This window comes from Thrips palmi, unplaced genomic scaffold (assembly GCF_012932325.1).
Source record: "Thrips palmi isolate BJ-2018 unplaced genomic scaffold, TpBJ-2018v1 HiC_scaffold_1, whole genome shotgun sequence".
NCBI classification, from domain to species: Eukaryota; Metazoa; Arthropoda; class Insecta; order Thysanoptera; family Thripidae; genus Thrips; species Thrips palmi.
Genome location: NW_023144620.1, coordinates 7,727,994 through 7,751,574, shown reverse-complemented (window position 1 = coordinate 7,751,574; position 23,581 = coordinate 7,727,994). Strand labels below are relative to the sequence as shown.

Here is a 23,581-nt window from a genome sequence, read left to right as displayed (position 1 = left end):
GCGGAGCCACGGCACTGGCAGCCCTCCACTGCAAGTCTGCAGACCCGTGAGTTGCACGAAAACGCCGCCGCAGCGTCGCGCAGCGGCCCGTGACATTTTAAGGGCTCCAAAAACAGTCGAGCGTTACTCGAGCCGACGATTAGAAATTTGTCTTGGGGCTGCGGGGCTGCAGGAAGCGAGTGCCCGTCGAGGGGGTTAGATATGGCGGGGCAGGTGGTCAGCAAAAATAGACGTATCGTTTGCAGGATAGTTTGTACCTGATTTATTTTGGTAAATGCACATTCTTCTCACTCACATCTTTCTATTTACAAACATCACATTCGACAACTTTAACATTGCTTTCTCATTCATTTTTCATTCGAGGTTAGCGTTTTATTTTTTTATTTTCAAAGACCCAGCCCCCCGCCCCTCCCCTCCCCTCCCACCCGACAGTCATCAAGAACAAGTCTCGCACCATACCGACATGCCACCGTGCCGCCGCCGCCCGGGCGCCGTCGCACCGAGGCACCGAGGCGGCGCACGTGGCGCTCACAGTCACCACAAGTTTCCGTTCCACATAGTAAGTCTTATTTTCTCTCAGTGTAACAATAATAACCATGCTGTTTGGCGCTCTTAGTGCTGTCTGTTTTCTTTCATCGTGAGTTCCATGGCGTTTCGTTTGGCAAAGAAAACCCACCTCAGTCAGAGTACGAAATTTCGACGATTTTGCTTAGAATCAAATGGCGCCTGATTCCGCTACGGAAAGTAATACACAGTGCATTGAACCAACTCTGGGAAATGAACCCACTTACTACAGAAGCAGAAAATACTGGATTGAAATTTGAAGTTTCAACGGCCACGTCGACCTTTTAACAAGGGATTTACATAAACATGGAATCATTCTAAACTTTGACTACTTATGTCTAAACATTTTAACAAAATATATTCAGTGTTTCATTAAGATTACACACTTGTACATAGGAACGCTGACTGGGCTGGGGCATTATTATCACATTAAATTTACTGAAGGTTGAAACAGTTGAAAACTCTATAGATGACTGAGCGATGAACATAGAACCCACAACGAACTAGGCGTCGTTCAAGAAATCATCACTATCCGAAAGAGATCACAAATAAAAATAATAATTATCATTAATATTATAATACAAATGATAATAACAATATTTATAAAAGTTGGAAAGGCCTAATTTTGTACAACATATAAAACAAAATGGAACATATTACGAATTAAATAAATAAGTATTTAAGCAGGGTAGCCAGCAGTGTTGCGGCAAAGCGGGCCTGGCCAGCATAAACCTAATCTTTGGTGTGGGGCCCACACTGTGGGCGAGGCGCAGACAGCAACATGGCTCTAACAGTAGTAGGAATTCGAAATGCCTAGTTTACAGAAGTATGACTGGTGCCGGTACAGGCTGCCGCGGTTTATCACGTCCTTGTTCTCACAGCGCAGCCCTTTGTAGCCCTCCGCGCACCTGCAACAATCAGAGCACCGTCTCAAACCACCGCCAAAAAGGGACACTTGTTGAACGACCAGTCATGATTGGTCGTCTTTCTGCATGCATAGAGGACCACCACCGCGACCCTGCTCCATTTTCTAGACCGCCTACCAGTCTAAATCAAACAGGGGTCCGTGGAGCCGCCTTGTTTATGATCAAAACAAACAATCCGCGCCATCGACGCAGTTTTTAAAAGAAATGTTACGTACTGGCAGACTAGTTCTGCGACCGTGTCATAGTAGGTGCAGGTGCCTCCGTTGAGACAGTAGGCGTCGAAGGGGCAGCGTCCACCGACCAGCGGCCACAGTGTGGTGGCTGCAACAGCAAAACGGGTTTGGTTGTCGTTACCAATGTTTGTTGCTTCTTTTTTCTTCTTTCTTTGTGGCGGCGCCGGGGGCAGCGCATCCAAAGCAGCAGCAGCTACCCGGCCCAGCCAGAGGCCCAGCCAGAGGCCCAGCCACCCCCAGGGGAAGGGAAACCTTGGCAGCACACTTTGTTTGTCTTTCCGCGCCTTCCGCGCAACAATGTAACAGATTGAATGGAGAAGCGAGAGCGAAAGTTAAGAATAAAAGTAAAAGGGCCAAAGCCGCCGCGTAAACAGAATGCAACGGCTTGCAAAACGCCGGCTCTTTTGCGAAATTTTTCGTACAAATTTTGCACCTAGAATCGCACAAAATGGCGCGAAATTTCGGACAAAAGAACACAAATTTATATGTGAGACCACGTGGGAGGAATAAATTGTAGAAAGATGGACTCACCGTTGTCTTGCCGCGTGTCGGCCTGCACGGTGACGGCCGCGGACGCGCTGTCGGAGCGTCCCATCACGGACGTCGCCTTGCACTCGTAGCGGCCGCCGTCCGAGGGACGCACCTTCGCGATCACCAGCGCGGACTTCTTCCTGGACAAGCAAACAGAGTGCGTTAGGGCGAATTGCTCCCGCAGAAGGGACCCGAGGAAGTGCGTCAGGGCGCGTCGGGCTCAACGCGTGGGTGGGTGGGTGACTCAGAGAGACTCGGCGGAGATCGTCGGACGTCAGAGATACGGGAAGCAGTTATCACTTGGACTGCGGCAGCACGGCCAGTGCCGCCTGCTCTGGGCCTACACTACACGCACGCGACGGCCTTGCAGCAGGCTGCCAGCAGCGCGAGACGCGGCGAGTGTCCACAGCTGGGAACATGGGAAAAACACGCACGCTGGAAGCGGCGACTGTCCGACGGCTGGCGCCTGCCGCTTCCAGCATAGGCAGTCCCGCCCAGCTGGCCTGCGCCGGGACGGCCGACGGGGGCCCGCCCCGGTGCACAGTGGGCCAGAAGACCGGTGCAGGCGGACAAAACTCTAGACGCGCTTTGAGCTTTAAAGTCGCTAAGTGGGACACGGACCGGCCGCGAGACCCCATCAATGGATTGCTCTCCGAACGAGAAATCCATTGGTGGGGTCACACGCTCGGTTCGAGTCCCATTCAGCGACTCTGGGGCGCAAAACACGTCGAGAGTATTGGGCGCCTCCACCGGCCCTCTGGCCCACTGTGCGGCGGCACGGCGGCGATGTTGCACGGGTTAGTGCCGCGGGTCAGGGCGGGCGCGGCGCGGCCTGGGGCAGCCCCTTCATTTGCGGACGCTCAAGTTTATTTGGCCAAGGCGTATAAATTGAGGGGGAGGGGGGAGATGCGGAGGCTAGGGGGAGGGGAGGGTGTGATGTGCGAAACGCAGACCAGTTGACCGCCGTGTACATCGTAGTGCCCCTGCGCGGCGCCTAGGAACCAGCAGCACACCCGTCCCACACCCACACACACACAAACACACACGCGCGCACGCACAAACACACACGCAGGCTGCACGAGGAAGCGGCGCGAGCGTTGTTACCACCCAGGTCAAAGGAGGACTTGGCCGAAAATGGAATGGAAAGAGCAGTATTTGGAATTCACGCAGACAAATAAATCGATGGTGCAAGTTCGCGTTCTTCTTCACCATGGAGGTTAACAACCTCCAAAAAATGGATTTACCAAAAATTTCAATTTTATACGTTTTTTTTGGGGAAAAGCAGAAGAAAGTTGAAACGGGCGCCGGTTGGTCCTCGCGCAGCACCACCGCGCCCCACCGCGCCCGCCCCGCCGCACCCCGCCCCGCCCCGCCCCGCCGCACCCAACCGGCCGGCCAAGGCTGGCCCAGGGAATATTTCGGGCCGAACCCGCCGACCGGGGCAGCCGGGGCACCGAGGGAGAGGGAGAGGGGGGAGGGGAGGGGGCAGCCCGGTGCGGGGGTGGTCGCGCACCTGTGCGTGAGTCGGTATGTAGGTAAGCGGAGGGAGAGAGAGGAGAGAGGCGCGGGGCAGCACTGCTTACACATGGAAGCTAACTGTGGCTCGCGAAAGGGTAGACTCGTACGCTACGACTGGCGGCTCAAAGTCAATCAGAAATACTAAGTCCAGCGTGCGCTGTGGCTGTTGCAATGCATCGTTCTCAGTGGCGCAGTCGGTTAGAGCTCGGCGTCCTCAGCAAGGACGCCACCTGGCGCGGCTTCGATTCCCGTCCGCCGCCTTCCTTTTGCTTGGCGCACTCCCCGTGACAGGGGACAGTACTCACTTGCTGTGCAGCAGGCGCACGCGGCCCGACGCCGCCACCCTGACGCCGTCCTTGAACCACTGCACGGCGGGCGGCGGGGTGCCCGTCGTCCGGCAGACGAGTCGCAGCCTCCGCCGCGTCCGCGCCGTCACGTCGCGCAGCCCCCACACCTCGGGCGGCTTCACTGCAACAGGGAGAACAAACGCCAGGTTAGGTTAGGTTAGGTTGGGTTAGGTTAGGATAGGATAGGTTATGTTTGGTCAACTAGAGGTTAGGTAAGATGAGGTTAGGTCTGGTTAGGTTAGGTTAGATCAGGTCAGGCCACAAAATAGTCAGATAATGACAGTCGTTAAGTGTGAAAATGACTCGGTCTTTGCCGTAATCTTCACCCATAGGAAGTAGCAGTGACCTCAAAACGAGCACTCTTTCGTGTTTGTTGGGCACGGGGCACGGCCAGCCGGGCAGCGCACCGAAAACTCCTCGCTCTCGTGCGGCGTCGGTGGCGTTTCGCGGCGTTTTGCCGATCCGCCGCCCGTCCGGCGCGCGGTGCGACGCAGTGCCGCGCAGTGCGGCGCGTTTACGGCAGGCGGTCTTTGATGCGGTAAGAGTTATTGATTGTGTTTATTGCCCTTGTTTACGGAGGCGGCGGCCGGGGCGATGGTGGCGCCGCGCCGCGCCGCGCGGCAGTTCGCGGTGCCGTGATCACCCCGCTCGCTTTTCAGTTTGCTTCGGCCGAATGGACGAATAGACGCGGCTCTCTGCCGCTCCCTCTGCAGAGAGAGACAGCGCGGGGGGAAACTCCGCGGCAGAAGCAGCCAAGCGGGCAGGATCAAATCGCTCGTCGATTTCGAGGAAGTTCTATTTTCTTTCCTTTTGGGTGGGTCAGTCTGGCACTCTGAAGGGGACCGGGGACCAACCAGCGGAGAGGACTCGGCCAGCTCCCAGGCCTCTGTCCAGGCCTCCGGCCAGGCCTCTGTCCAGGCCTCGCTCCAGTCAAGTCCAGGCAGGCCGCCCGGCAGGTAGGCAGCCCATCCGGCAGGGGCGCGCTGCTTGCGGTGGGCCGCCGCTTGGCAGGCTCTCGTCAGAAGGCTTGACTTGCCGGCCAGGCCAGGCCAGGCTCGTGCCGACGGGCCGTGGACGACGACTGGAGGGACGGGACGGGACGCAAGCCGACGGCGCAGCGAGCAGACCGCGCGCCTCGCCGCCTCGCCGGCTGGGGCCAAAGTGACCCGAAGCAAGCGAGCAAGCACTGACCGGGCCGCCGCGGGGCGCTGAGGGGCCCCACCGGAGCGGCGGGGCGGGGCGTGGGGCCCCCGGTGGGGTAAGGGTCGTGGGCCCCCCACGCGTACCGGGCCGCTGCCTCGCTGCTGCAGGGAGGTGCTCTTCCTTTTTCGTGCTGCTTGGACCTGATTTTGGGCGATTTTCCGTTGCGGCGTCGTGTTGTGGTTCTTGCCCGGCCGCCGCGCGCCCCGCCCCGCCCCCCCGCCCCGCCCCGCCCCGCCGCTTGTTACCGGCGTCCCCGTGAGTCACCCACCGCCAGTCCCTGCGGGTCCTTCGGATTGCAGGTGGACCGAAGAGCGTAGAGGAAGCGGTTCGAGAAAAGGCCTTTTCGACACTCCGCGATGAACAGCAATTATTGGCCTCGTGGGAATCAATGTATCAAATTGGTTAAGCCTTTATCGCTCCCAAGCAATGCGTAACTACGTAACGCGGGAAAACGAAAGCCTGTAAACGGTGCCCGTCCTTCCGTCTGTCCGATGCAAAGGCCAAAAGGCCCAAAGGCCCAAAGGCCCAAAGGCCCAAAGGCCCAAAGGCCCAAAGGCCCAAAGGCCCAAAGGCCCAAAGGCCCAAAGGCCCAAAGGCCCAAAGGCCCAAAGGCCCAAAGGCCCAATGGTCCGATGCCGGCCTCGGCCGGACCATTAGACGGTAATAGAGACATGCACAATAAAGGCGGCCGAGAAAACAAAGAAGAGTGGCCAGCGGGAAGGGAGGGGGGGGAGGGGAGGGGGAGGGGAGGGGCAGGAGCAGGCGGACCTGGGCGGACCACCCGTGCAGGGCAGGGCCAGGCAGGGCACGGCGGGCGGGGCAGAGCAAACCGCAGTTAGGAATACTTAAACGGCTCGTCCTAATAATGTTGCCATCGTCAAAACGGCCCAACTTCAATCACCCAACAATTTCTTCCGACCCCCTCGCCCCTCTCTGCCTCTGCCCGCGCGGCCCAATAAACAAACAGACTGGACTGGAGCGCATTTTCGCGCTGTCGCCCGGAACTAAGAAGGAAGGCGGTGCCATGGCGGTGGTGCCCGGTTTGGTATTCCAATCGGATCCCAATACACGGCGGTCGAAAAAAAGGGCGGGGGGGGGGGGCATAATGAGGGAGCAAAGGAAAGCCGAAACGTCGTCCTGACCCGCACGGCACGGCGCGGCACGGCGCGGCACGGCGCACGCAGCAGCCGGTGACTCATTCGGCCTCCTCGTTGTTTCGCTTCCAGACGCCGTGCGCACGCGGCACTCACACGTAGTCCGATCTTGTTGCCGCGAATTCCGGGGCGAAAGGAGTTCCCCGTGAAGGCGAGAAGGGGGCGTGGCTAGGCACAGTGGGCCAGAAGGCCATGGAGGCGGCCAAAACGCTAGACGCATTTTGAGCTCCAGAGTCGCTAAACAGGAATCGAACCGAGCGTGTGACCCCACCAATGGATTGCTCGTCCGGAGAGCAATCCATTGGTGGGTCACACGTTCGATTCGAGTCCCATTTAGCGACTCTGGAGCTCAAAACGCGTCTGGGATTTTGACCGCCTCACCGGTCTGCTGGCCCACTGCGCTAGGATGCACTCCGCGAACGCCCCGCGAGAGTTCGCCGTGGAATGCGCCGACCGCGTGAGTGCACCGTGAGAAGAATGCATCCGTGTGAGTGCGCCGTGTAAATGCACGCCACTGGCTGGAAGCTGCCGTAAGAAAATGGCATAAGTGATTCCGCTCCGTTTGGTTCGGCTCGCTATATATGGTGCGGAAGACAGGACCTGTCCGAAGCCACCTGCCATGGACCGGCCGTGTCCGCGACGACCACTGTCCGCTGCCGGCCGCCCCGCCCCGCCCCGCCCCGCCCCGCCCCGCCCCGCCCCGCCCCCCGCCCCGCCCGCCCCGCCCGCATCTAGGCGTTACGGTGCCGGACTAGCAGGCCTCATTTCCCGAAATCGAGAAACCTGCGACCGGCAACGCAGCAGCGGTACTAAATTGCAAAAAAAAAAAAAAAGTTTTGTTGTTATTTTGTTGTTGCTGCCTCGGAATGATGTATTGCTGTTCTTGGAGCGAGACAGATCGGCGCCGCGTGTTGATAGGAGCGCTTCCCGTGGCGAGAGGCCAGAGCCAATAATACTCCGGGCGAATTAGTCGGGGGTGGGGCCGGGGCGGCCGGGGCCCATTGGCCAGCCCCTGTCGGGGCCCATCGGTGGGGCCGCTCGGCCACCGCGCTTTAATCTGCATAATAGAGGCGCACGCACTCTTTACTTAACGGGACACTTGATTGCATCAACCCGCACTGGGCGGTGGCGGCCGGGGGCATGGGGGCCACAGGGGGCACCGCGAGAGTGAGACTGATGCAACGCGGAAAGAGAAAGGAGATGAGACTGGGAACAACGGGAGTACGGCCCACTGTGATAACCCGGACCCGGAGATCTTGGTGAAGGCCCACGTCCGTAGGCTGCGCGATTAAGCTATCCGCAAATTCTTTCTGACAGTTTTAGTGCCCGCCCGCCCGAAGGCCTATCCAGGGAGACTGTCCAGACGATGCGCTCGGACTGTCAAAACGTCCTGCCCTCTGGGCTAGCAGAGCAGTCCCCCCGAGGGCTCAGGGCCACCCTGGGCATGCCCCTGCAGGGGGCAAGGACCCTCTCCCTCCACATGGCCCCGGCTACCCTCCGAGAGTCGCTCTCGTCGCTCTGTCTCTCTCGCACTCATCGCGTATCGCTGCGAGAGAGACAGAGCGACGAAAACGGCTCTCGGCATCAGTCTGCCGGCTGGGGTCTGGTGTCGCCAGTGTCGCCGGCCAGTCCATTCAGTGCTGCAAGTCGAGGGGTGGCTCGGCTCCGCCTGGCTCCGCTCCGCTCGCCAACAAATTGCCCTCGCTGAGCCCTGCCTGCCCGGCCTGCCCTGCCGGTCGCCAGACAGCCCCGCCAGCGCGCCAGCCGCCCTGAGTCCCCGCACAGCTGCCGCGCACTCACTTTGCCCCGGCAGGACCAGCAGGGCCCGCAGGACCCGCAGGATGTCCTGCAAGGAGTGGGCCGCCACACAGCCACACAGCCCCACAGTCACACGGCTACAGAGCGTGACACTCACTTGAAACAATACCGTACCGCCGGCAGCCACTTATTGCTTCCATAACTGCCCCGCCCCGCCCGCCCCGCCCCGCCCCGCCCCGCCCCGCCCCGCCCCGCCCCGCCGAGGGCTCGAGGCGAAAGGCGCGGTACGGCACGGCACGCCGCGGCAGCCCGCCACACGTTCCCAGGGGCCCCGCCGGGCCCCGCCGGGCCCTGCACTGCCCCTCCTTTTTGAATGGCATCGGTGTGAGCGCGCGGCTCCCTCAAGTAGTAAAAAAAGAAAGAGGGGGAAAAAATGGCACCGGCAGATATTTTTTAATTAACCGGGCGGACGTACACGTTGTTACGGGAAAGGGCCGAGAGGAGAGAAGGGACTCAAAATAGGCCGTTTCGTTTCATTCTTTTATCTCGACGCCGTGGCTGCGAGGCACTGCGAGGCACTGCGAGGCACACTGCAAGGCGGTGCGCCGCGGTGGTGGCAAAGGAGGCCCGGGACTGCGCGGCACCGCGCGGGACGACACAAAAAGCACTGGGCAGCGTGGCCAGTAATGACTGCGGCGCGGTACCGCACGCGGAGATGCCATCGGGGTACACTGTGAGCAGCCACCGGCGGCGTCCAATCGCAGGGACATTGAAGCAGATGGCGGGGCCAGGGCCGTCGGGGAGGCTAGGCAGGCTAGGCAGTGCAGGCGACACGCGCCGCCACATCTGCCATATCGATGCGCCCCGAGCTGCGCCCTGCAGTCCGCCGCGATGCCCGCAGCATATGCATGGAGCAAGGCCAGCGGGCCAGGGCCACCGCAGACTCATTCCGAGAGTCGCTCTGTCCCTCTCGCACTCATGGCGCGGCCGGTGTAGGTGCGAGAGAGACAGAGCGACTATCTGCATCAGTATACATAGCTATCATGCACAATGAGGGCGACCGGGACGACGGAATGGCAACAAGAACAAGCAGAGCACAGGCAAAGACGCGCGTCATATACATCACCTTTTAAATGGTTTAATAAAAATCAGTTTCCGGTTTTTGTGACTCCGGCACATTGCCCACTCCACTCTCAGCGTTTACGTGAGAATCTGGGGCCCCGTCACGTCACGGCAGTCACGGCCCCGAGGCGTTTTTCGGCAGGACTACTTAAGCCCCTCTAGTACGTCAAGGTGGTGTAATGCACCGGCCTGGAGCCCGCCTGGAGCCCGCCTGGAGCCCGCCTGGAGTCTGCCTGGAGCTGCAGGCTGGGGTCACCATGTGTGGTCGGCCAGGCCGGGGCCCGGGCCCTGGACTGGCTGGTCCAGGGAGTCCAGGCCGTCCAGGCTGGACGGGGCACTCGAGCCGATCGGCCGACGGGCAGCCCGCCGTGCCACGCCGTGCCGTGCCGTGCCGCGGCCGGGCAGTACGCGCCGAGGGCGGGCCCTGTGATCCCGTCTCTTCCTCCGTTTCGCCGACACGAGGTCAAGCCTCTCCGCTCAATACTGCTTTCACAAACTAGCGGCGCGAGCAGCGCGACCGCCCGCGGTGGAAAACAAATCACCCGAACAGCGTCACCGCCAATTCAGTGACGCTCGCATCATTTGGGAATCGGAAATCGAGCACTGCCCAAAACGATGGTACTTTTGTCTTGCTCAGACAAGATCATTGACCCCCAACACTGTTAGGGGAAATGGTATCAGGACTCTTGGCGAGGTAAAGCGCAGCCAGCCCGCCAGCCGCCGCCTCAGCGGACTTCCCTGACAAGCCTCCCGGTGGCAACGGCCTCCTAAACACCGGTGGCCTGGCCCGAGAGAACCTAGAGGCCCTAGAGACCCTAGAGGCTCTGCAGCTCGAAAACAACAGTGCCACTCTTCCGCGCACACTTTCGCAGCCGCTCCATCAAAACAAGTGACTGCTTGCGCAAAGTGCCCTGCCCGCGCCGCCGCGGCCGCCCCGAGAGACGGACGTTGGTTTACACGCAAAGTCCTCTCGCCGCGCCCCCGCGCGCCGCGCCGCCGTCGGGCTCTTGTTTGGCAGCGCGAGGATCGCGGAAGCCGCGCCCGCGGTCTGCGCCTCGATGCGGTACTTGGGCGGAACGAGGAGGAGGGCGAGGAGGACGACGAGGGCGACGCCGGCAAGAAGAAGGGTCCCTTTCCGGTGGAGTGCCGATCGCAGCTAATTCGGAGAGCAGCCGCACGCGCAGCGAGAGCGAGGGAGAGAGAGAAAGAGAGGCTGGCGCTCCCCGCGTGCCCTGCAGTCGCAGCAGTCCCAGCAGTCCCTGCAGTGGGCGGAGCTGATCACAACAAATTACAGAGCGATGCGCAGCGGGGAAATTAGGAAACGGAGGGGCGGTGGAAGGAGGGCGGAGGGGGGGGGGGGAGTGACCGGAGGCGGCCGCGCAACAAGGAACACCCAGTTGTTGTTGTCCGGAATGCATCCCGAGGGATCCCGACGATCCCGAGCAGCGCGGCGTGGGAGTGAGTGGAGTGAGTGGCGGAGGCAAGCGCCGGGCCGCCGGGCCGCAGTGCAGCGCCGAAGCGAAGCAGCCGACGCGGCCGACGCAGCCCGAGCCACCGCCAGGCAATTAAATGACGCGACGAATTAAGACGATTAGCGTGGACCGCGTCCGGAAGCGCGCCGCCACGGCCGCCACGGCCGCCGCCTTGCCGTTTCGGAGTTTGGGAGTTTCGGACGCCGCGCTGGCTGGAGGCTCCTCCAATCCAACGACCACCAATAGAGGGCGTCGCCGCTCTCTTCTTGTTTGTCTGGCAGTGTGTGCGTGTGCGTGTCTGTGAGGCGGGAGCTTTGAACTCGAAGCGCCGGGCCGGCAGTACCATCATTCTGGAGCCCCCGGCGGCGGTGTCGGCACTGTCGGGGCGTCCCCGGGCGAGGGGAGGAGGAGGGGGAGGGGAGGGGGATAGCGAAGTGTGGTGACACTGTCGCCAACTCCGGCCACCCCCGGCCGGCCGCACAATAACTCCAAGCGCACCAGAAGAGGGTGCAGGAGGAGAAGAAGAAGAAGAAGAAGAAGAGGAGGAAGAAAAAGAAGGAGAGGAAGAAATTTATTTTGGGTTGTTGAAGTCCCTGGCATCCTCCTTGCTTCATCCTTCGTGTGCGGCGTGGCCGAGGTGGCCGGCGGCCTTCGCAAGAATAATAGGACCGCGAAGAGATCACCGCACCCCCGCCGCGCCGCGCGCCGCCACGCCGAGACGCTCCCAGAGACACTCGCACCGAGACACGCCGGGCCGCACCCCGTCGCCAAGCAAATAGGGTGGAAGGGTTTAAATTTACAGAGGACATAATAATAACACGTTATTACGGCGCAGGCGATGAGCGAGCGGCGGCGGTCCGCGGCGGACAGCGCGACGACCACGGCGGCACGGACGGCGGCACGACGGCACCCCCGCCGCCGCGGCGGGGCGGAGAACCCTGTCGCACTTTGTGGCCATTCTCGAAAAAGGCGTTCCTGAAGCTACTGCCGTTGGACAAGTTGCTGTGTGATGCGAAAGGTACTCGAAGACCATGGGGGCTTTGACCTCCGCTGAACTCCGAAGTGAGGCTGGCTCAAGCCTCCACGTCGTGCATGCAAAATTTCATATTAACTCGCTGCGATTTCCCAAACGCCCTCATTCGTGTTACAAAGAAGCGGCCGCCCGGTTGTTTGTTTGTTTTCAGGTTTTGTTGTCCATGGTTCGCGACGTCTAATTTTGAACCAGAGCAGCGCGTCCCTTGCTGCAACCGCACCAGGTTGTCAACGTGCGAAAAGAGGCCGCCAGAAACGAATCTAGATGGAATCATTTGGCTGCGGCCGCCCCCACCCCCTCCCCCCTCCCCTCCCCCCTTCCCCGCGACCGGCGCCGCGACGTGGTCTTGGCACGGCTGCTGCCCCTGTTCGTCACGACCGACGCCTCGCAGTCACTCGGCGTCGCGTAGCGCCGCGTAGCGCCGCGCGGCAGACGGGGCTGAATCACACCGAGGGGGCGGGGGGCGGCGGCCTCAGCAAGCCCGCTCCGTCCCTCTCGCACTCCCACAGCACGCCCCGGGAGTAAGAGAGAGACAGGGCGTTTGAAACCGACCTGTAGGAACCAACTGTGGGGCCTCATGGGGCCTGAACGGCCCCGCCGATCCGCGCCCACCGCCCTCCAGAGGACAGTGTGGGTGGAGCGACCCAGCTCGCCGCGTCCTAACAGTGCTTCGTCACTGTCTTTCGTGCACCTCTACGAAACGTCCCCACTGACCGGGAGCAGCTGCAAGGTGCAAGGGCGGGCGATGTGGCCAGGGCAGTCAGGGTATAGTCGCCTTGTGGGTCCTCTAGGTCCGCACCACCGCGACACCGCCGCCGTACAGCCTGGCCATCGTGCCTGTTCTGGAAGCACAACGCCTCTCTTGGAACTGGAGCTCGGCCTGGTCGGCCTGGTCCAGAGCCCTGGCCGCGGCGCCAAGGCCCTTTTGGGCCGGAAGAGCGTCCCCGTGACCACATCTCATTATCCGCGAGCGGCGCGACGCGAAGCACCTCGCCGGGCCGCAGTGCAACGTCCCCTCCCTGCTCGGCGTCGCCTTCTCCCCGAGACACTTGCCGCGCCCGCCGCGCCCGCCGCGCCCCGCGCCTCCGTGTATTTCTGGTGGCGGCGACGTCTGGCAACGGCGCCTGGGTCTGCCCTGCCGTGCCGCCCCGCCGCCGTCACCGCCACCGGCAACGCCACCGCCGGGGCAACCACCACGGTGGCAATCACCAAATCGCCATGACCACCACACCAGCATGCCCGTCACGCCGGCGGCGCGGCGCGGCGGCGCTTTCTGGTGTGCCGAGCGCCGACGGGGGCGCCGGCACTCCCTGCTCAAGCGCCGCCCCGCGGGATGGGCGAACTGTTGCCGGGGCCCGGGGCGTCGCACCCACCCCGCCGCCCCGCCCAGCACTCCAAGGGCAGAACTCGATCCGCCTGGACGCCGTGCCTGGCCCTGCCTGCCTGGCCCTGCCTGGGGGATCGGCCGTGCCGCCGTGCCCTGCAGGGCGCCGGCCGGGGCGGCAGGGTTGCCGAACGGCGGCCACGGCGGCTCAGACGCCGCCGCAACAGGGACCGCGACTCGCGAGGTGACGGGGAGGGGGAGGGGAGGGGGAGGGGGCGTCCAGACGCTTAAATGTGGTGCGGTGGGCGCCCCGCCAGGCCCCGCCAGGCCCCGCCAGGCCCCGCCAAGGGGCGTCTCGTCTCGTCCGACGCCGCACCGCGACACCGCGACGCACCGCGACGCCTCCAGCCAGCTGTCAGGGCGGGGCCTGGCGGGGCCAGGATGGAGGAACAATCCGCGACGCCGCGGCGTCCGCACCACCCTCAGCGTCCACCCACACGCACACACACACACACGTCGCAAGCCACACCGCCTACTCACGCACACGCGCGGCATTGAAGGACAAAGCTCATCAGACGGCGTTACCTGGTGGGGGCGGCCAGGGCGGCCACGGCGGCGGGGAAATGCGCCCCTCCTGGCGCCCCTACCCCCTCCCCTCTGCCGGCGCCCCTCCCGGCGTTACGTCACGCGCGTCGTCTAGACAGGGCGGGACCGCACGCCTCGCGCCGCGCCGGGGGACGGGACGGGACGGGGCCGACGGGGCGGCACCGACGGGACGCGTTGGCAAGGGCCTGCTGGCTAACAAGGGTGCACTGCCACTACGCGAATTACGCGACCCGACGCCAAAAAAATAAGTCGAATGCGGGAAGGGAGGGGGCAGGTGTGCACGGGTGGTGCTGATTAGCAAGTAGCCGGTGGCATGCGCTTGGGGCAGCTGGGCCCGCCAGCTGGGCTCGCGCAGGCTGTGCAGGGCAAGGCGCGCAGGGGCCGAAAGGGCTTTGCAGGGCTTTGCGGGGCTTTGCCGACTGACCCTGATTCTGATTGCGGTACTGAACGTGCCGCGACCTGACTGCCCCGCTCTGCGCCCTGCGCGCCCTGCGCCCTGCGGTCCTTAAAGGCAGGGCGTAGCGTATGGCGTAGCGGACAACCAACCACTCCCTTTGGTGGCGGCCGCTGCAGGCCAATCTTGTCGCAGGCGGCGGGGCGTGGCGGGGTGGGGCGGGGCGGGGCGGGGCGGGGCGGGGCGGGGCGGGGCGGGGCGGGGCGGGGCGAGTCGGGCAGCCACCCCGGCACCAGGGGCCCGGCCCGGCACGCACACCACGCGCATTGTCTTTCCCTCTCTCTCGCTCCCGTGCGTTACGACAGGCACCACTCCGCTGGAGCGGCGAAAAAAATTGTCGACTCGGATGATATTTGTATCCCCTCCACTCCGCGAGCGTCGCGTCCGCGAGTCGAGCCAGTGCACCGCGATCCCGGCGTGCCGCGGCGTGCCGCCTTGCCGCACTCCGCGGCCACGCGCCGAAACTATTTTTACATTTCCCCGAAAGAAAGGGGAGATTATGTTGCATGCCTTTCGAGGCCGTAAAGTGGAGACAGAAGGGTGACAGTGTAGCTGCGGGCTGATTCCGAGCGGTGTCGCTGTCTCTCTCGCACGCACTGCGCCTTGCGCGTGAGAGTGACGGAGAAGGAGCACTGCTCGGTGGCAGTCTGCCGGTCAGCGTCTCGGCGGGCCTTGGAGGGCCTTGGAGGGCTGGGGCTCGAGGGGGCGGCGGGGACGGCAAGAGGATGAGGCACTCGGGGCCGTCGACGGGGAGCCTCTCGACGCGCTGCAGTGCTGCAGCCTTCAGCAGACTGATTCGGAGAGTCGTTTTCGCCGCTCCGTCTCTCTCGCACTTATACGGAACGCCCCCTGAGTGCAAGAGAGAGACAGAGCGACGAAGATGACTCACGGAATCAGGCTGCAGCTTCAGGGGGCGCCCTCGGTGCCTGTCTGCGCCGGCCGGCAGGACGAGAACACCGCCAAGTCTTTCCCAAGCTTCCGCCGCCACGCTGATGGTGGACTCGACCACCAAGATGTCTTAAACCACCTTCTGCTCTGCTGCTGGCACGCGTGATAGCCTCTCGTGGTTGATCCAAGCCGGAAAATCGTACTTCCTCGACTGGGCAGTATTCTGAGAGGCCTTTTCCCGCCTTGGTTTAGGAGCAGTGTTACCGCAAAGTTGGTGGAAACACCGATAAATGCGTCGGCGGCCGCAAGACGCGTTGCGTCGCGGTGCGTCGCGGTGCCGGGCCGCGGCGACGCTTTTAGCCCCCTTCTCTCTCCTGGTGACCTACACTTTGGTCATAACAACAAAAATCCCCGCTGCCGTGCCGCCGCGCCGCCGCCGTGCCGGGGGGAGCGTGGCACGGCACGGCGCGGCACGGCGCGGTGTAATCTTACAGTGGAAAAGCACAAGGGCCGAGGGCGGAGGGGTTCAGCGGCCGCGCGGCGCAGGGCAGCGAAGGGCCCGACGGGACCCGCGGGTGTCGGATTCAACACATCATTTGCAGCCCTTTACTCAAGCGCTGTTGTTGGCCGGTCCGCCAAAGGGTGGCATGGCGTCCTCCCAAAAACCGCGGGGTGCTCCAACTGACTGCATTGAAAGCCGGTTCCACAACAGTGTGCCAGCAGTCTCGGCCGATTGTTGGGGGTTGTTGGGGGTTCGCAGTTCGCATGCGGCTTAGAGTGCTTCAAAGCGACGGGGCGACGGGCTGGAGGAAGCTCTTTTCAACCGCGCCTCGCCGTGCCGTGCCGTGCCGTGCCGTGCCGTTGCCGCCCCAAGGCAGCTGGTGGTGTTAGCGTTGAGAGGTGTCGAAGGACGGCGGGGGCGTTTGGCGGGAAGGCGGCGTGGCAGCGCGGCGGCGTGGCGGCCAGACGGGTGGCGCTTGTCTGGGGCTCGCGCGCCCGCGCCGGGCCCTGGGGCGCTGGGGCGTCGGGGCGCTGGGGCGTCGGGGGCCGCGAGAAGATGGCCGAGTCCAGAAAAAGAGCAACACGCCATGCCGCGGGCGGTTGGTCGTTGCCGCTTCGCTTGCCGCCCAGGTGTCGCGTCCTTCCGCCATTCGGGGAGCGGAGCGGCGGGGGCGGCCCCGGGGGGTGGCGGCCTGGGGGTGGCGGGGGCGGCGGGGGTGGCCGCGGCGCAGTGAACAGACTCAACATTGCCGGCTATTCTCAGACATGATAAACAAGGGGAAAGGCGTGGAGGTGGGGCGCGAGGGGCGCGCCAGGTTGGCTTTTGGCTTTCTGGAGGAGGAAGCACCGCCACGCCGCCGCGCCGCCACGCCGCCAAGCGGGCATAAGTCATCGCATGTATACTCCGAGCATGACGTTTCCAGGCAGGAACACATACACACACACACGCACACATGCACACACACACACACACACACATACACATACACTCTCTCTCTCTCTCTCACACACACACACACACACACACCTACACACACACACACGCCAGCCCCGTGGCGTCCGTCGCGGTGGACTGCACGCAAGAGCGGGACTCATTATTTGCAGACGGCAAGGCCGACACGCCGGCACCACCGGGGCGGGCACCACCACGGCGGGCACCACGACGGCGGGCAACACCTGGCCGCACGCCGTCACGACGCCTCGTGCCAATACGCTCATCGAATTGAGGCGCTATGTCGGCCGCGCCGCAGGTGTGTGGTGCGAGTGGTGCGCACGCGGCACGCCGACGGCACGCCGACGGCACGCGTACGTGGGCCTGTGTGAGTGAGGGCGCGGTGACAGTAATTAACAGATTGCCGGGGGCTGTAGAGGCACCCCACCGCCTACCGCGCCCACGCACTGCAAGGACTGCGAGCGGTTCCGCGCATCGCTGTCGCCGTTCTGTCTCTCTTTCTCGCTCTCACTAGCGTCGTGGCCAGAGCGACCTGACGCCGTGCGGAGGGCCTCCTTGAAGGGCCGGATGGATTCGCAAAAGCGACGGGGCAACGCGGGCAGCGTGTCCCTTTTCCACTAAAGGGGCTTCGCGTGCAGGCGCGAGGGAGACAGGGCGAAATGAGTGTGCGGCCGGTGCGCGCGGCGCAGTCCGCAGCCGCAGCTCGGCGGTGCGGTCCGCACGCACTGTGCGTTGCGTTCGCCGTGCGTCCGCCGCGCCGCCTCTCATCTATGGGGTGCTTAGGTTTAAAATTAGAAGGCGCTGAGAGCGGCGAAGCGGCGAAGCCATGGCGAAGCGGCGCGCACCGCCACCGCGGCCGCCAGCCCGGTGCAGCAGCACGGCAGCACGGCGGCGCACTCCTAGCGACTGCAGCGCGGTTTGCACGCCCAAGGAGATGGGGCGACGACGGGGAAGGCAACAAGGAGGGGAAGGACGGAGAAGGCAATAACGGGAGGGCGGTGACGGGGGCGGCGATGGGGGCAGTGATGGGGGCGGCGACCGGGAAGGCGACGGGGAAGGCGACGGCGCCGATGCGGTGTCGGTGTCCGAAGCAACATCTCGACGACTCCCCCCGACCGGCCGACCGAGTAAACAGCGGCTCGAGCCTCTGAGAGCGGCGGCCGCGCCGAAGAGCATTCTCCAATCATTTTCTACGCCGAGGATGAAATATCCGTCCAGTTTCGAAAATGGCCGCCGCCCGCGCCACGTGTGTGAGTGTGTGCACTTGCAGGTCGCTGATCCGCGCGCCATTGCCGAGCGAGCAGAATCAGGCGGTACAGTCACGCAAAGCGCGCAAAGCACCGCGCCGCGCGGCGCCGCGTCCACGCGTGCCTGCCGCCCCCAACAAAGGCTTACAGTGCAGCGGCTAGGATTCGCAGCTCGGCGCGCAAACTAAACTGGACCGGTGAATCAGCCAATCGCCGGGGTGGATACTACGTGGATACTATGTACTCCTCCCTGGGTCTTTTTTCGTACAACCCATCGCCAGGGGATTACGTTAAACGTTATTTTCGGACACCTAGTTTACAAAGGAGATGATGCTCACCGGGCTAAAGATAGGACGCCCGGTGCTTTTAAAACTGTTTGCATTTCGGTCGATCGCTAAATTTGGCGGCTTTTATTGTGTGCTCCTGACGGCCCGCCGGTGTTCCTGTACGCTTACATCATTGTTGCCTCGGTCTTGCTCTCTTAGTCACAGGGGAAAAAATGAGCTGAGAGCAAACGATCTACATAAAAAAGAAAACTTTCAAAATTCTAAAAACAGCAACGATTTTTTGCATAAATTGTTTGAAAATGATCGCGGCTTTGCTTGATAAGTTTGGGCGGACAGTGGGGACTTGTTGCTGTGTAGATGAACACCGCTCGCTCGCTCGCCGCTCCCCGCATTAATTAATATTGATCAGGGGCTGCGTGCGAGTGGCGGGCGGTCCACACGCACACTCGCGCACACACTCTCTCTCTCTCTCTCTCTCTCTCTCTCTCTCTCTCTCTCTCTCTCTCTCTCTCTCTCTCTCTCTCTCACACACACACACACACACACACACACACACGAGCGGTCGTGCCTCGCACGCAACCCTGCTGGGTGTCCGATGACCGTTGCAACTCAATGAAGGTCCTTTCGTCATTGCGACTAAAGGGATCGATTCAGGTGCGAGATATCGAAAGACATCGACGGCGTCGTTCGGTCGACCAAGGCGCCGCGGGAGCTCTCGAAACGGGGCAGTGCCAGCGGGACAGATCGTTCAGGCTTATACACCATCGAAGCATTCTGAGAACGTTGTTCCCTTTTTTTGCGAGTGTGGGCTGCTGAATTGGAGCGCTACTTCTGATGCAGAGAATCGCACAGGGACCACTCGTGACGTAACGCAGAAGGGGTGGCGCGGGGTGGGGGGTGGGCGGGGCGGGGCGGGCAGACTTTTTATTGGCCGTTAAGAAGGGGGATGTGACAGGGGTGAACGGCCCGCTAAGGCCCAAGCAACGCCAAGCGCACACACAGACACACCCGCACAGCCGCACACACACACACACAGCCCGACGCCAAACTAAGGAGACACTGGGTGGGGACGAGGGGGGGGGGCGAATGTCGGAGAGGAGGAGCTGGTCTGGTGGAGCCCAGCCAAAACTCGGAGCTTTTGCCTTTCCTCGAGATGAACGCGATGAGACACAGCGGGATCATAACACAATGTAGCAAGTAGTGGCGCTGGCAGAGCGGAGTCGGAGCGACGACACGGCACCGCTCCCAGCCGATGAGTGACACGTTGTCAGTTCGATTATGGACTGCTCTACATTTTTGGGTTTGATTACGATTGTGGATTTCGACCTCTGGAACGATCTACTCCACATGTTACTTAGGTTGTGCCATCGATCCCAAGCACCTTGGCTGCCTCGGCCTGTACTCACCACAGTTCTTGCAGAGCACCGTGCGGATGGCGTGCACCGTGGCCCTGCTGCGCGGCAGCGGCGTGCCCCGCACTGTAAAGTTGTGCGGGCCGACGCGGTCCACGAACACGACGAACTTGCCGCCAGGCTTGATGCTGGCGCGGACGGGGGCGGGGGCCGCGGGGGCGGCGGGGGCCGCCAGGCGCGTCAAGTCCTCGCACTGCGCCACATGCCTCGCCGCGGCGCGGGGCCTCTCCGGGCGCGCGGGGGCCGCGGGGGCGGGGGGCGGCTCCACGAACTGCAGCCGCACTTGGGACCGCATTCGAAGGGGCGGCGCGGCCACCGCCCCCACCGCCCCCCGCGGGGCGTCCTTGTAGACGTGCTGCACCACGAACGTGACGAAGTACGCGCCCCCGGGGCCGGGCGGCGACCGCGACCGCGCCTTGCCCTCGAACACCGTGGTGGCGGCGTACGTCCGCAGGCCCGCGTCTTCACTCGCACACCACGCGCCGCCCCGCCACCGCCACCGCCCCCGCCCCGCCGCCCCGCGGGCACGCGGCCTGCCGCCAGTGCCGCCGCCCCCGGTCAGTGAGCCCTGCGAAAAGCCCTTCGGGGGGACCGCGGCGGACGCGGCGGCGGCGGGGGCGGGTGGCGGTGGCCGGGGCCTTGCTCTGTCCACTGGGGGCCCGGGCCTCTTCTGCTGGCCGCGGGAGACCGGGGGTGCCACGACGGCGGTCTGCGCCGGGCTGTCGTAAGTCCAAGGGAACCGCCGTGGGGAGGTGGTGTCGGCCGGCGAGGACGGCGACGGTGGCCGCGGAGGCAGCGCGGCGGCCAGGACGAGCTGCGTCCACCAGCCGCCCAGCAGGGCAACGTACAGCAGCGCCAGCAACCCGGTTCGCAGCCTGGCCGCGCCGCGCCACGCCCTCCGGGGCCTTCTCTGGGTGTCGCGCAGGACGTCCTGCAGGGTGTCCTCGGCGTCGGGCGCAGGGCGGGCGCAGCTGCAGGCGCAAAGGGCGTGCGGAGCGGGCACTCGGCACTCGTCCACGAGGTCCGCGTTCGGTCCATGAGGGTGCTCGCGGCTGCCTCTTTGCTTCATATCCTTCGCGGCCTCGACGGCGGCCTCGGCGGCGGCGCTGGCGTCCCCTGGCCAGACGGTGAGGGTGCCCTTGGTGTCCTCCAGGGCGTTGTGGCCGCTACTCCGCGACTCTCACCCCTGGGGCACGGCTTACACCGGCACGGGCCGAGGGTCCAGCCCGGACGCTACACTCTGGCAGGAACAGGTGGCGGTGCCGGAGGTTCCAGTCCAGGGTCGTGGTCGAGGCCGTCGGGGCGGGGGAGGCGGGGACGGGGGCCTTCGACTCGCTGCTGCTCGCACTGCTGCTGGACGGCGAGGGAGGGGAAGACATGGCCGCGGCCAGCACGGGGACCACCACGGCGACGACGGCGTTGCAGGGCTGGGGGCCGTGCGGGCTAGGCGCGCGCCATGTCAACAAGCACTCGATGACCCGGCACAGCGCACAGCGCGCAGCACGCGTGGACCGGCGTGCGCTCCGGTGGCTCGCGGGGCGCGCTCGGCGGCGCTTCGGTGGCGCTTCGCTTCGGCGGCGCTTCGCTTCGGCGGCGCGGCACTGCTCGGGGCTCGCGCGGCGCTTGGCGTGGCGCTCGGCGTCGCGTGGCTCGGGTCGGCGTGGCGGTCTGGCGCGTCTGGCGTGCGTCTCAGGACTGCTGGGCCGGGTTGGGCTGGGGCCGCGCCGGCGTGCGCGCCGAGGCGGGGCCTGGCGGGGCGGGGCTGGCTGGGGCGGCCGGCGGCCGGGGCTGGGAGGGGCGGGGTGGGGTGGGGCGCGGGGGCACACTCACGGACGAGCTCTGTTCGCAGACTAACAGGGCAGGCATAGCGTAGCGAGCGTAGCGCGTCTGGCTGGCCAGGGCCCCCGCGGCCCCCGCGGCCCCCGCCGGCTACTCCCTCCTCCACACCGGTCCCTCTCGCTCGCTCTCGTACTCGCCGGGCCACTGCATGTACTGCATGGAGCAGGGCGCTGCTTGTTTCAGCGCTCCGAGGACTGCCGCAGTGGGGGTGGCATCAAAGTCGAACACCCCGCGCCCCGCGCCGAGAACCTTCTCACAGTGAAGGGGAGAGGGACCGCACCCCGCCGTCGGCGCCGTCCAATCGGCAGAGGATCATTCCATGTCCATGTTACCGTTCCCCGCACTTGGCTAGGCCCACTAGGCCATGCAGGTTGGACAAGCTAGACCGGCCTCGGCAATCGTGCTGCCGAGTGGCGGCGTCGTCCTCCCTTCTGGCGACGGCCGCGTCTGCGAACTCTCTTTTTGCGCTGCCGGCCTCCTGCGTGCCCCTCGGCCAGCACGGCCAGCACGGCCAGCACGGCCAGCACGGGGCTCGGGCCGCTGTTTGTTTACCGAAGTGCTTCTAGGGGGCGTTAGTGCCCCGGGCGATCGCCTTCTCTCGCCGCTCCAGCCCCGCGGCGAGCCCCGCGGCCGCCCCGCCGAGTGGCGGCAGTGTGATGCAGATAAATCCGTCCCCAAAGGTGTCCGACCGCGCAGCGCCGCGCCACGCCGAGCACCGCGACGAACGGCGAGACTTGATAAGGCGTCAGGTGCGGGCGGGGCCGGGCCGGGCCGGGCTAGGCCGGGACGACCTTGGCCTTAAAGGCGAAGCTCATCTGTTGATGCGCGACGAGGCGCCAGGCGTTGCTGCGCGTTGCTGCCCGCCTGTGATGTTTCGAGGTTTCCCTTCGGCGAAATTCACCTGTTCGGCGGAGCAGTGCGGGGCTGCTGCCACGGCGCCGATCCCGGGAAATCCCCGCGGCGCGCGCTGCTTGTCGAGGCGATGAAGCGCAGAGCCGAGGCCGCGTTTGCTCGTTCAAAACGTGGAACCGGCTGTCCAGGCCAAGCAAGTCCAGTCCACGAGGTGGCGGCGTTTGGCGGGGTTCGTGCCACGCCGGCGCTGAGGTCGCTGAGCTGTAGGGGGTGATCCCCGGCGTCGGCTCGGGCCGCGACATATATTACAATGCTTTATAAACGTCTCACTTTTGAATCACGTCCAAAGCGCTCCAAGTCAAACTTTGGCCCCGGCCCAAAGCACACCGAGTCAGTCACGTGACCCGCGCGGCTGATGAGAAAGCGATACAGCCTCGGATACGGCGGCTTCGACGACCACGAGCTGCTTGTTGCTGGTGCGTAAAATTTGACGCAAATTGTTTGGGATCTGGTCGAGCAGGTGACCATCAGCTTGCGGTTCTCAGTCTGCCTCGGAATCGCTCTGAGTTTTCGTTTCGTGCGGGAAAAAGTGTAACGCGTCCGCGCGGAAGGTTCGTCGCTCCTGTCTGAGACACTTTCTCACACACTCGCGCGGCCTGGCGGGGCGGGGCGGGGCGGGGCGGCCCCGCGTGGGAGGACGGCGGGACGGAGTCGACGAGGCAACTGCACGGCCGCCTGATGATCAAAAAACCAGCTGATCCAAAATAAATGACCCCCTTCCCCCTCCCTTGCGTGATGCCGCGTTGACTGATGTCCACCCCCACCCGGCCCCCACCCCCACCCCGTGCCGCCGCCGCGCCGCGCGCCCCACTGCTGCCAACACAACATGCAGGCGTCGAACAGTCATGCTCCCCAAACAGCGGCGTGTAGCGCCCGGCCAATCACAGACACGCGTTGTTGAGTCATTCGACTTTGAGCGGGTAAGTAAGCGCAGGCTGCACCGCGGCAGGTACGCCCACGACCGGCTCCACGCCACCACACCGCAAGACCGCGAGAATGCAAATATTTTGGACCAGCATACCGAGGCGGTTGCTCTCCTGCTTTCGGACGGGCCAATTTTTTCCTCGAAGGAAAGTCACGGGTCGAGTTTGCGGCATGACGGGGCGAACGGCGCGCGGCTCGCCGATCGGGCCGCCGAGTCCGTGAACGGGCCGAAACGGGCCGGTGGGATGCCGGGCAGCGGTTCAAAATCTCCAAAACGCACCCCACTAGGCGGCGGACTATCCGTTCCAACACGATCGAACGCGTTCGTTCGAAATAAGCAATCCCATGAGAGCAAAGTAGCCATAATCAAGTCG

At 63.9% G+C, this 23,581-nt stretch overlaps 1 protein-coding gene across 1 annotated transcript; it reads right to left on the bottom strand.

Moving 5' to 3' along the window:
- Window positions 1–454: 454 nt before the first annotated feature.
- On the bottom strand, window positions 455–20,601 carry LOC117643561 (protein vein). Its single transcript, XM_034382513.1, has 5 exons — window positions 19,527–20,601; window positions 4,078–4,240; window positions 2,255–2,394; window positions 1,706–1,811; window positions 455–1,472 (listed from the first exon to the last, which is right to left on the bottom strand). Exons 1-5 carry the CDS (start codon window positions 20,599–20,601, stop codon window positions 1,352–1,354), a joined length of 1,605 nt encoding a protein of 534 aa, XP_034238404.1. The 3' UTR covers window positions 455–1,351.
- Window positions 20,602–23,581: the final 2,980 nt, after the last annotated feature.

Excerpts from the sequence above, each read along its gene's own strand:
- LOC117643561 (XM_034382513.1), bottom strand. The coding sequence starts at position 20,601 with ATGAAGCAAAGAGGCAGCCGCGAGCACCCTCATGGACCGAACGCGGAC. Across the intron at positions 1,812-2,254 it reads CGACACGCGGCAAGACAACG|CCACCACACTGTGGCCGCTG; the intron begins GTGAGTCCATCT and ends TTGCTGTTGCAG. Across the intron at positions 1,473-1,705 it reads GTCGCAGAACTAGTCTGCCA|GTGCGCGGAGGGCTACAAAG; the intron begins GTACGTAACATT and ends TGATTGTTGCAG.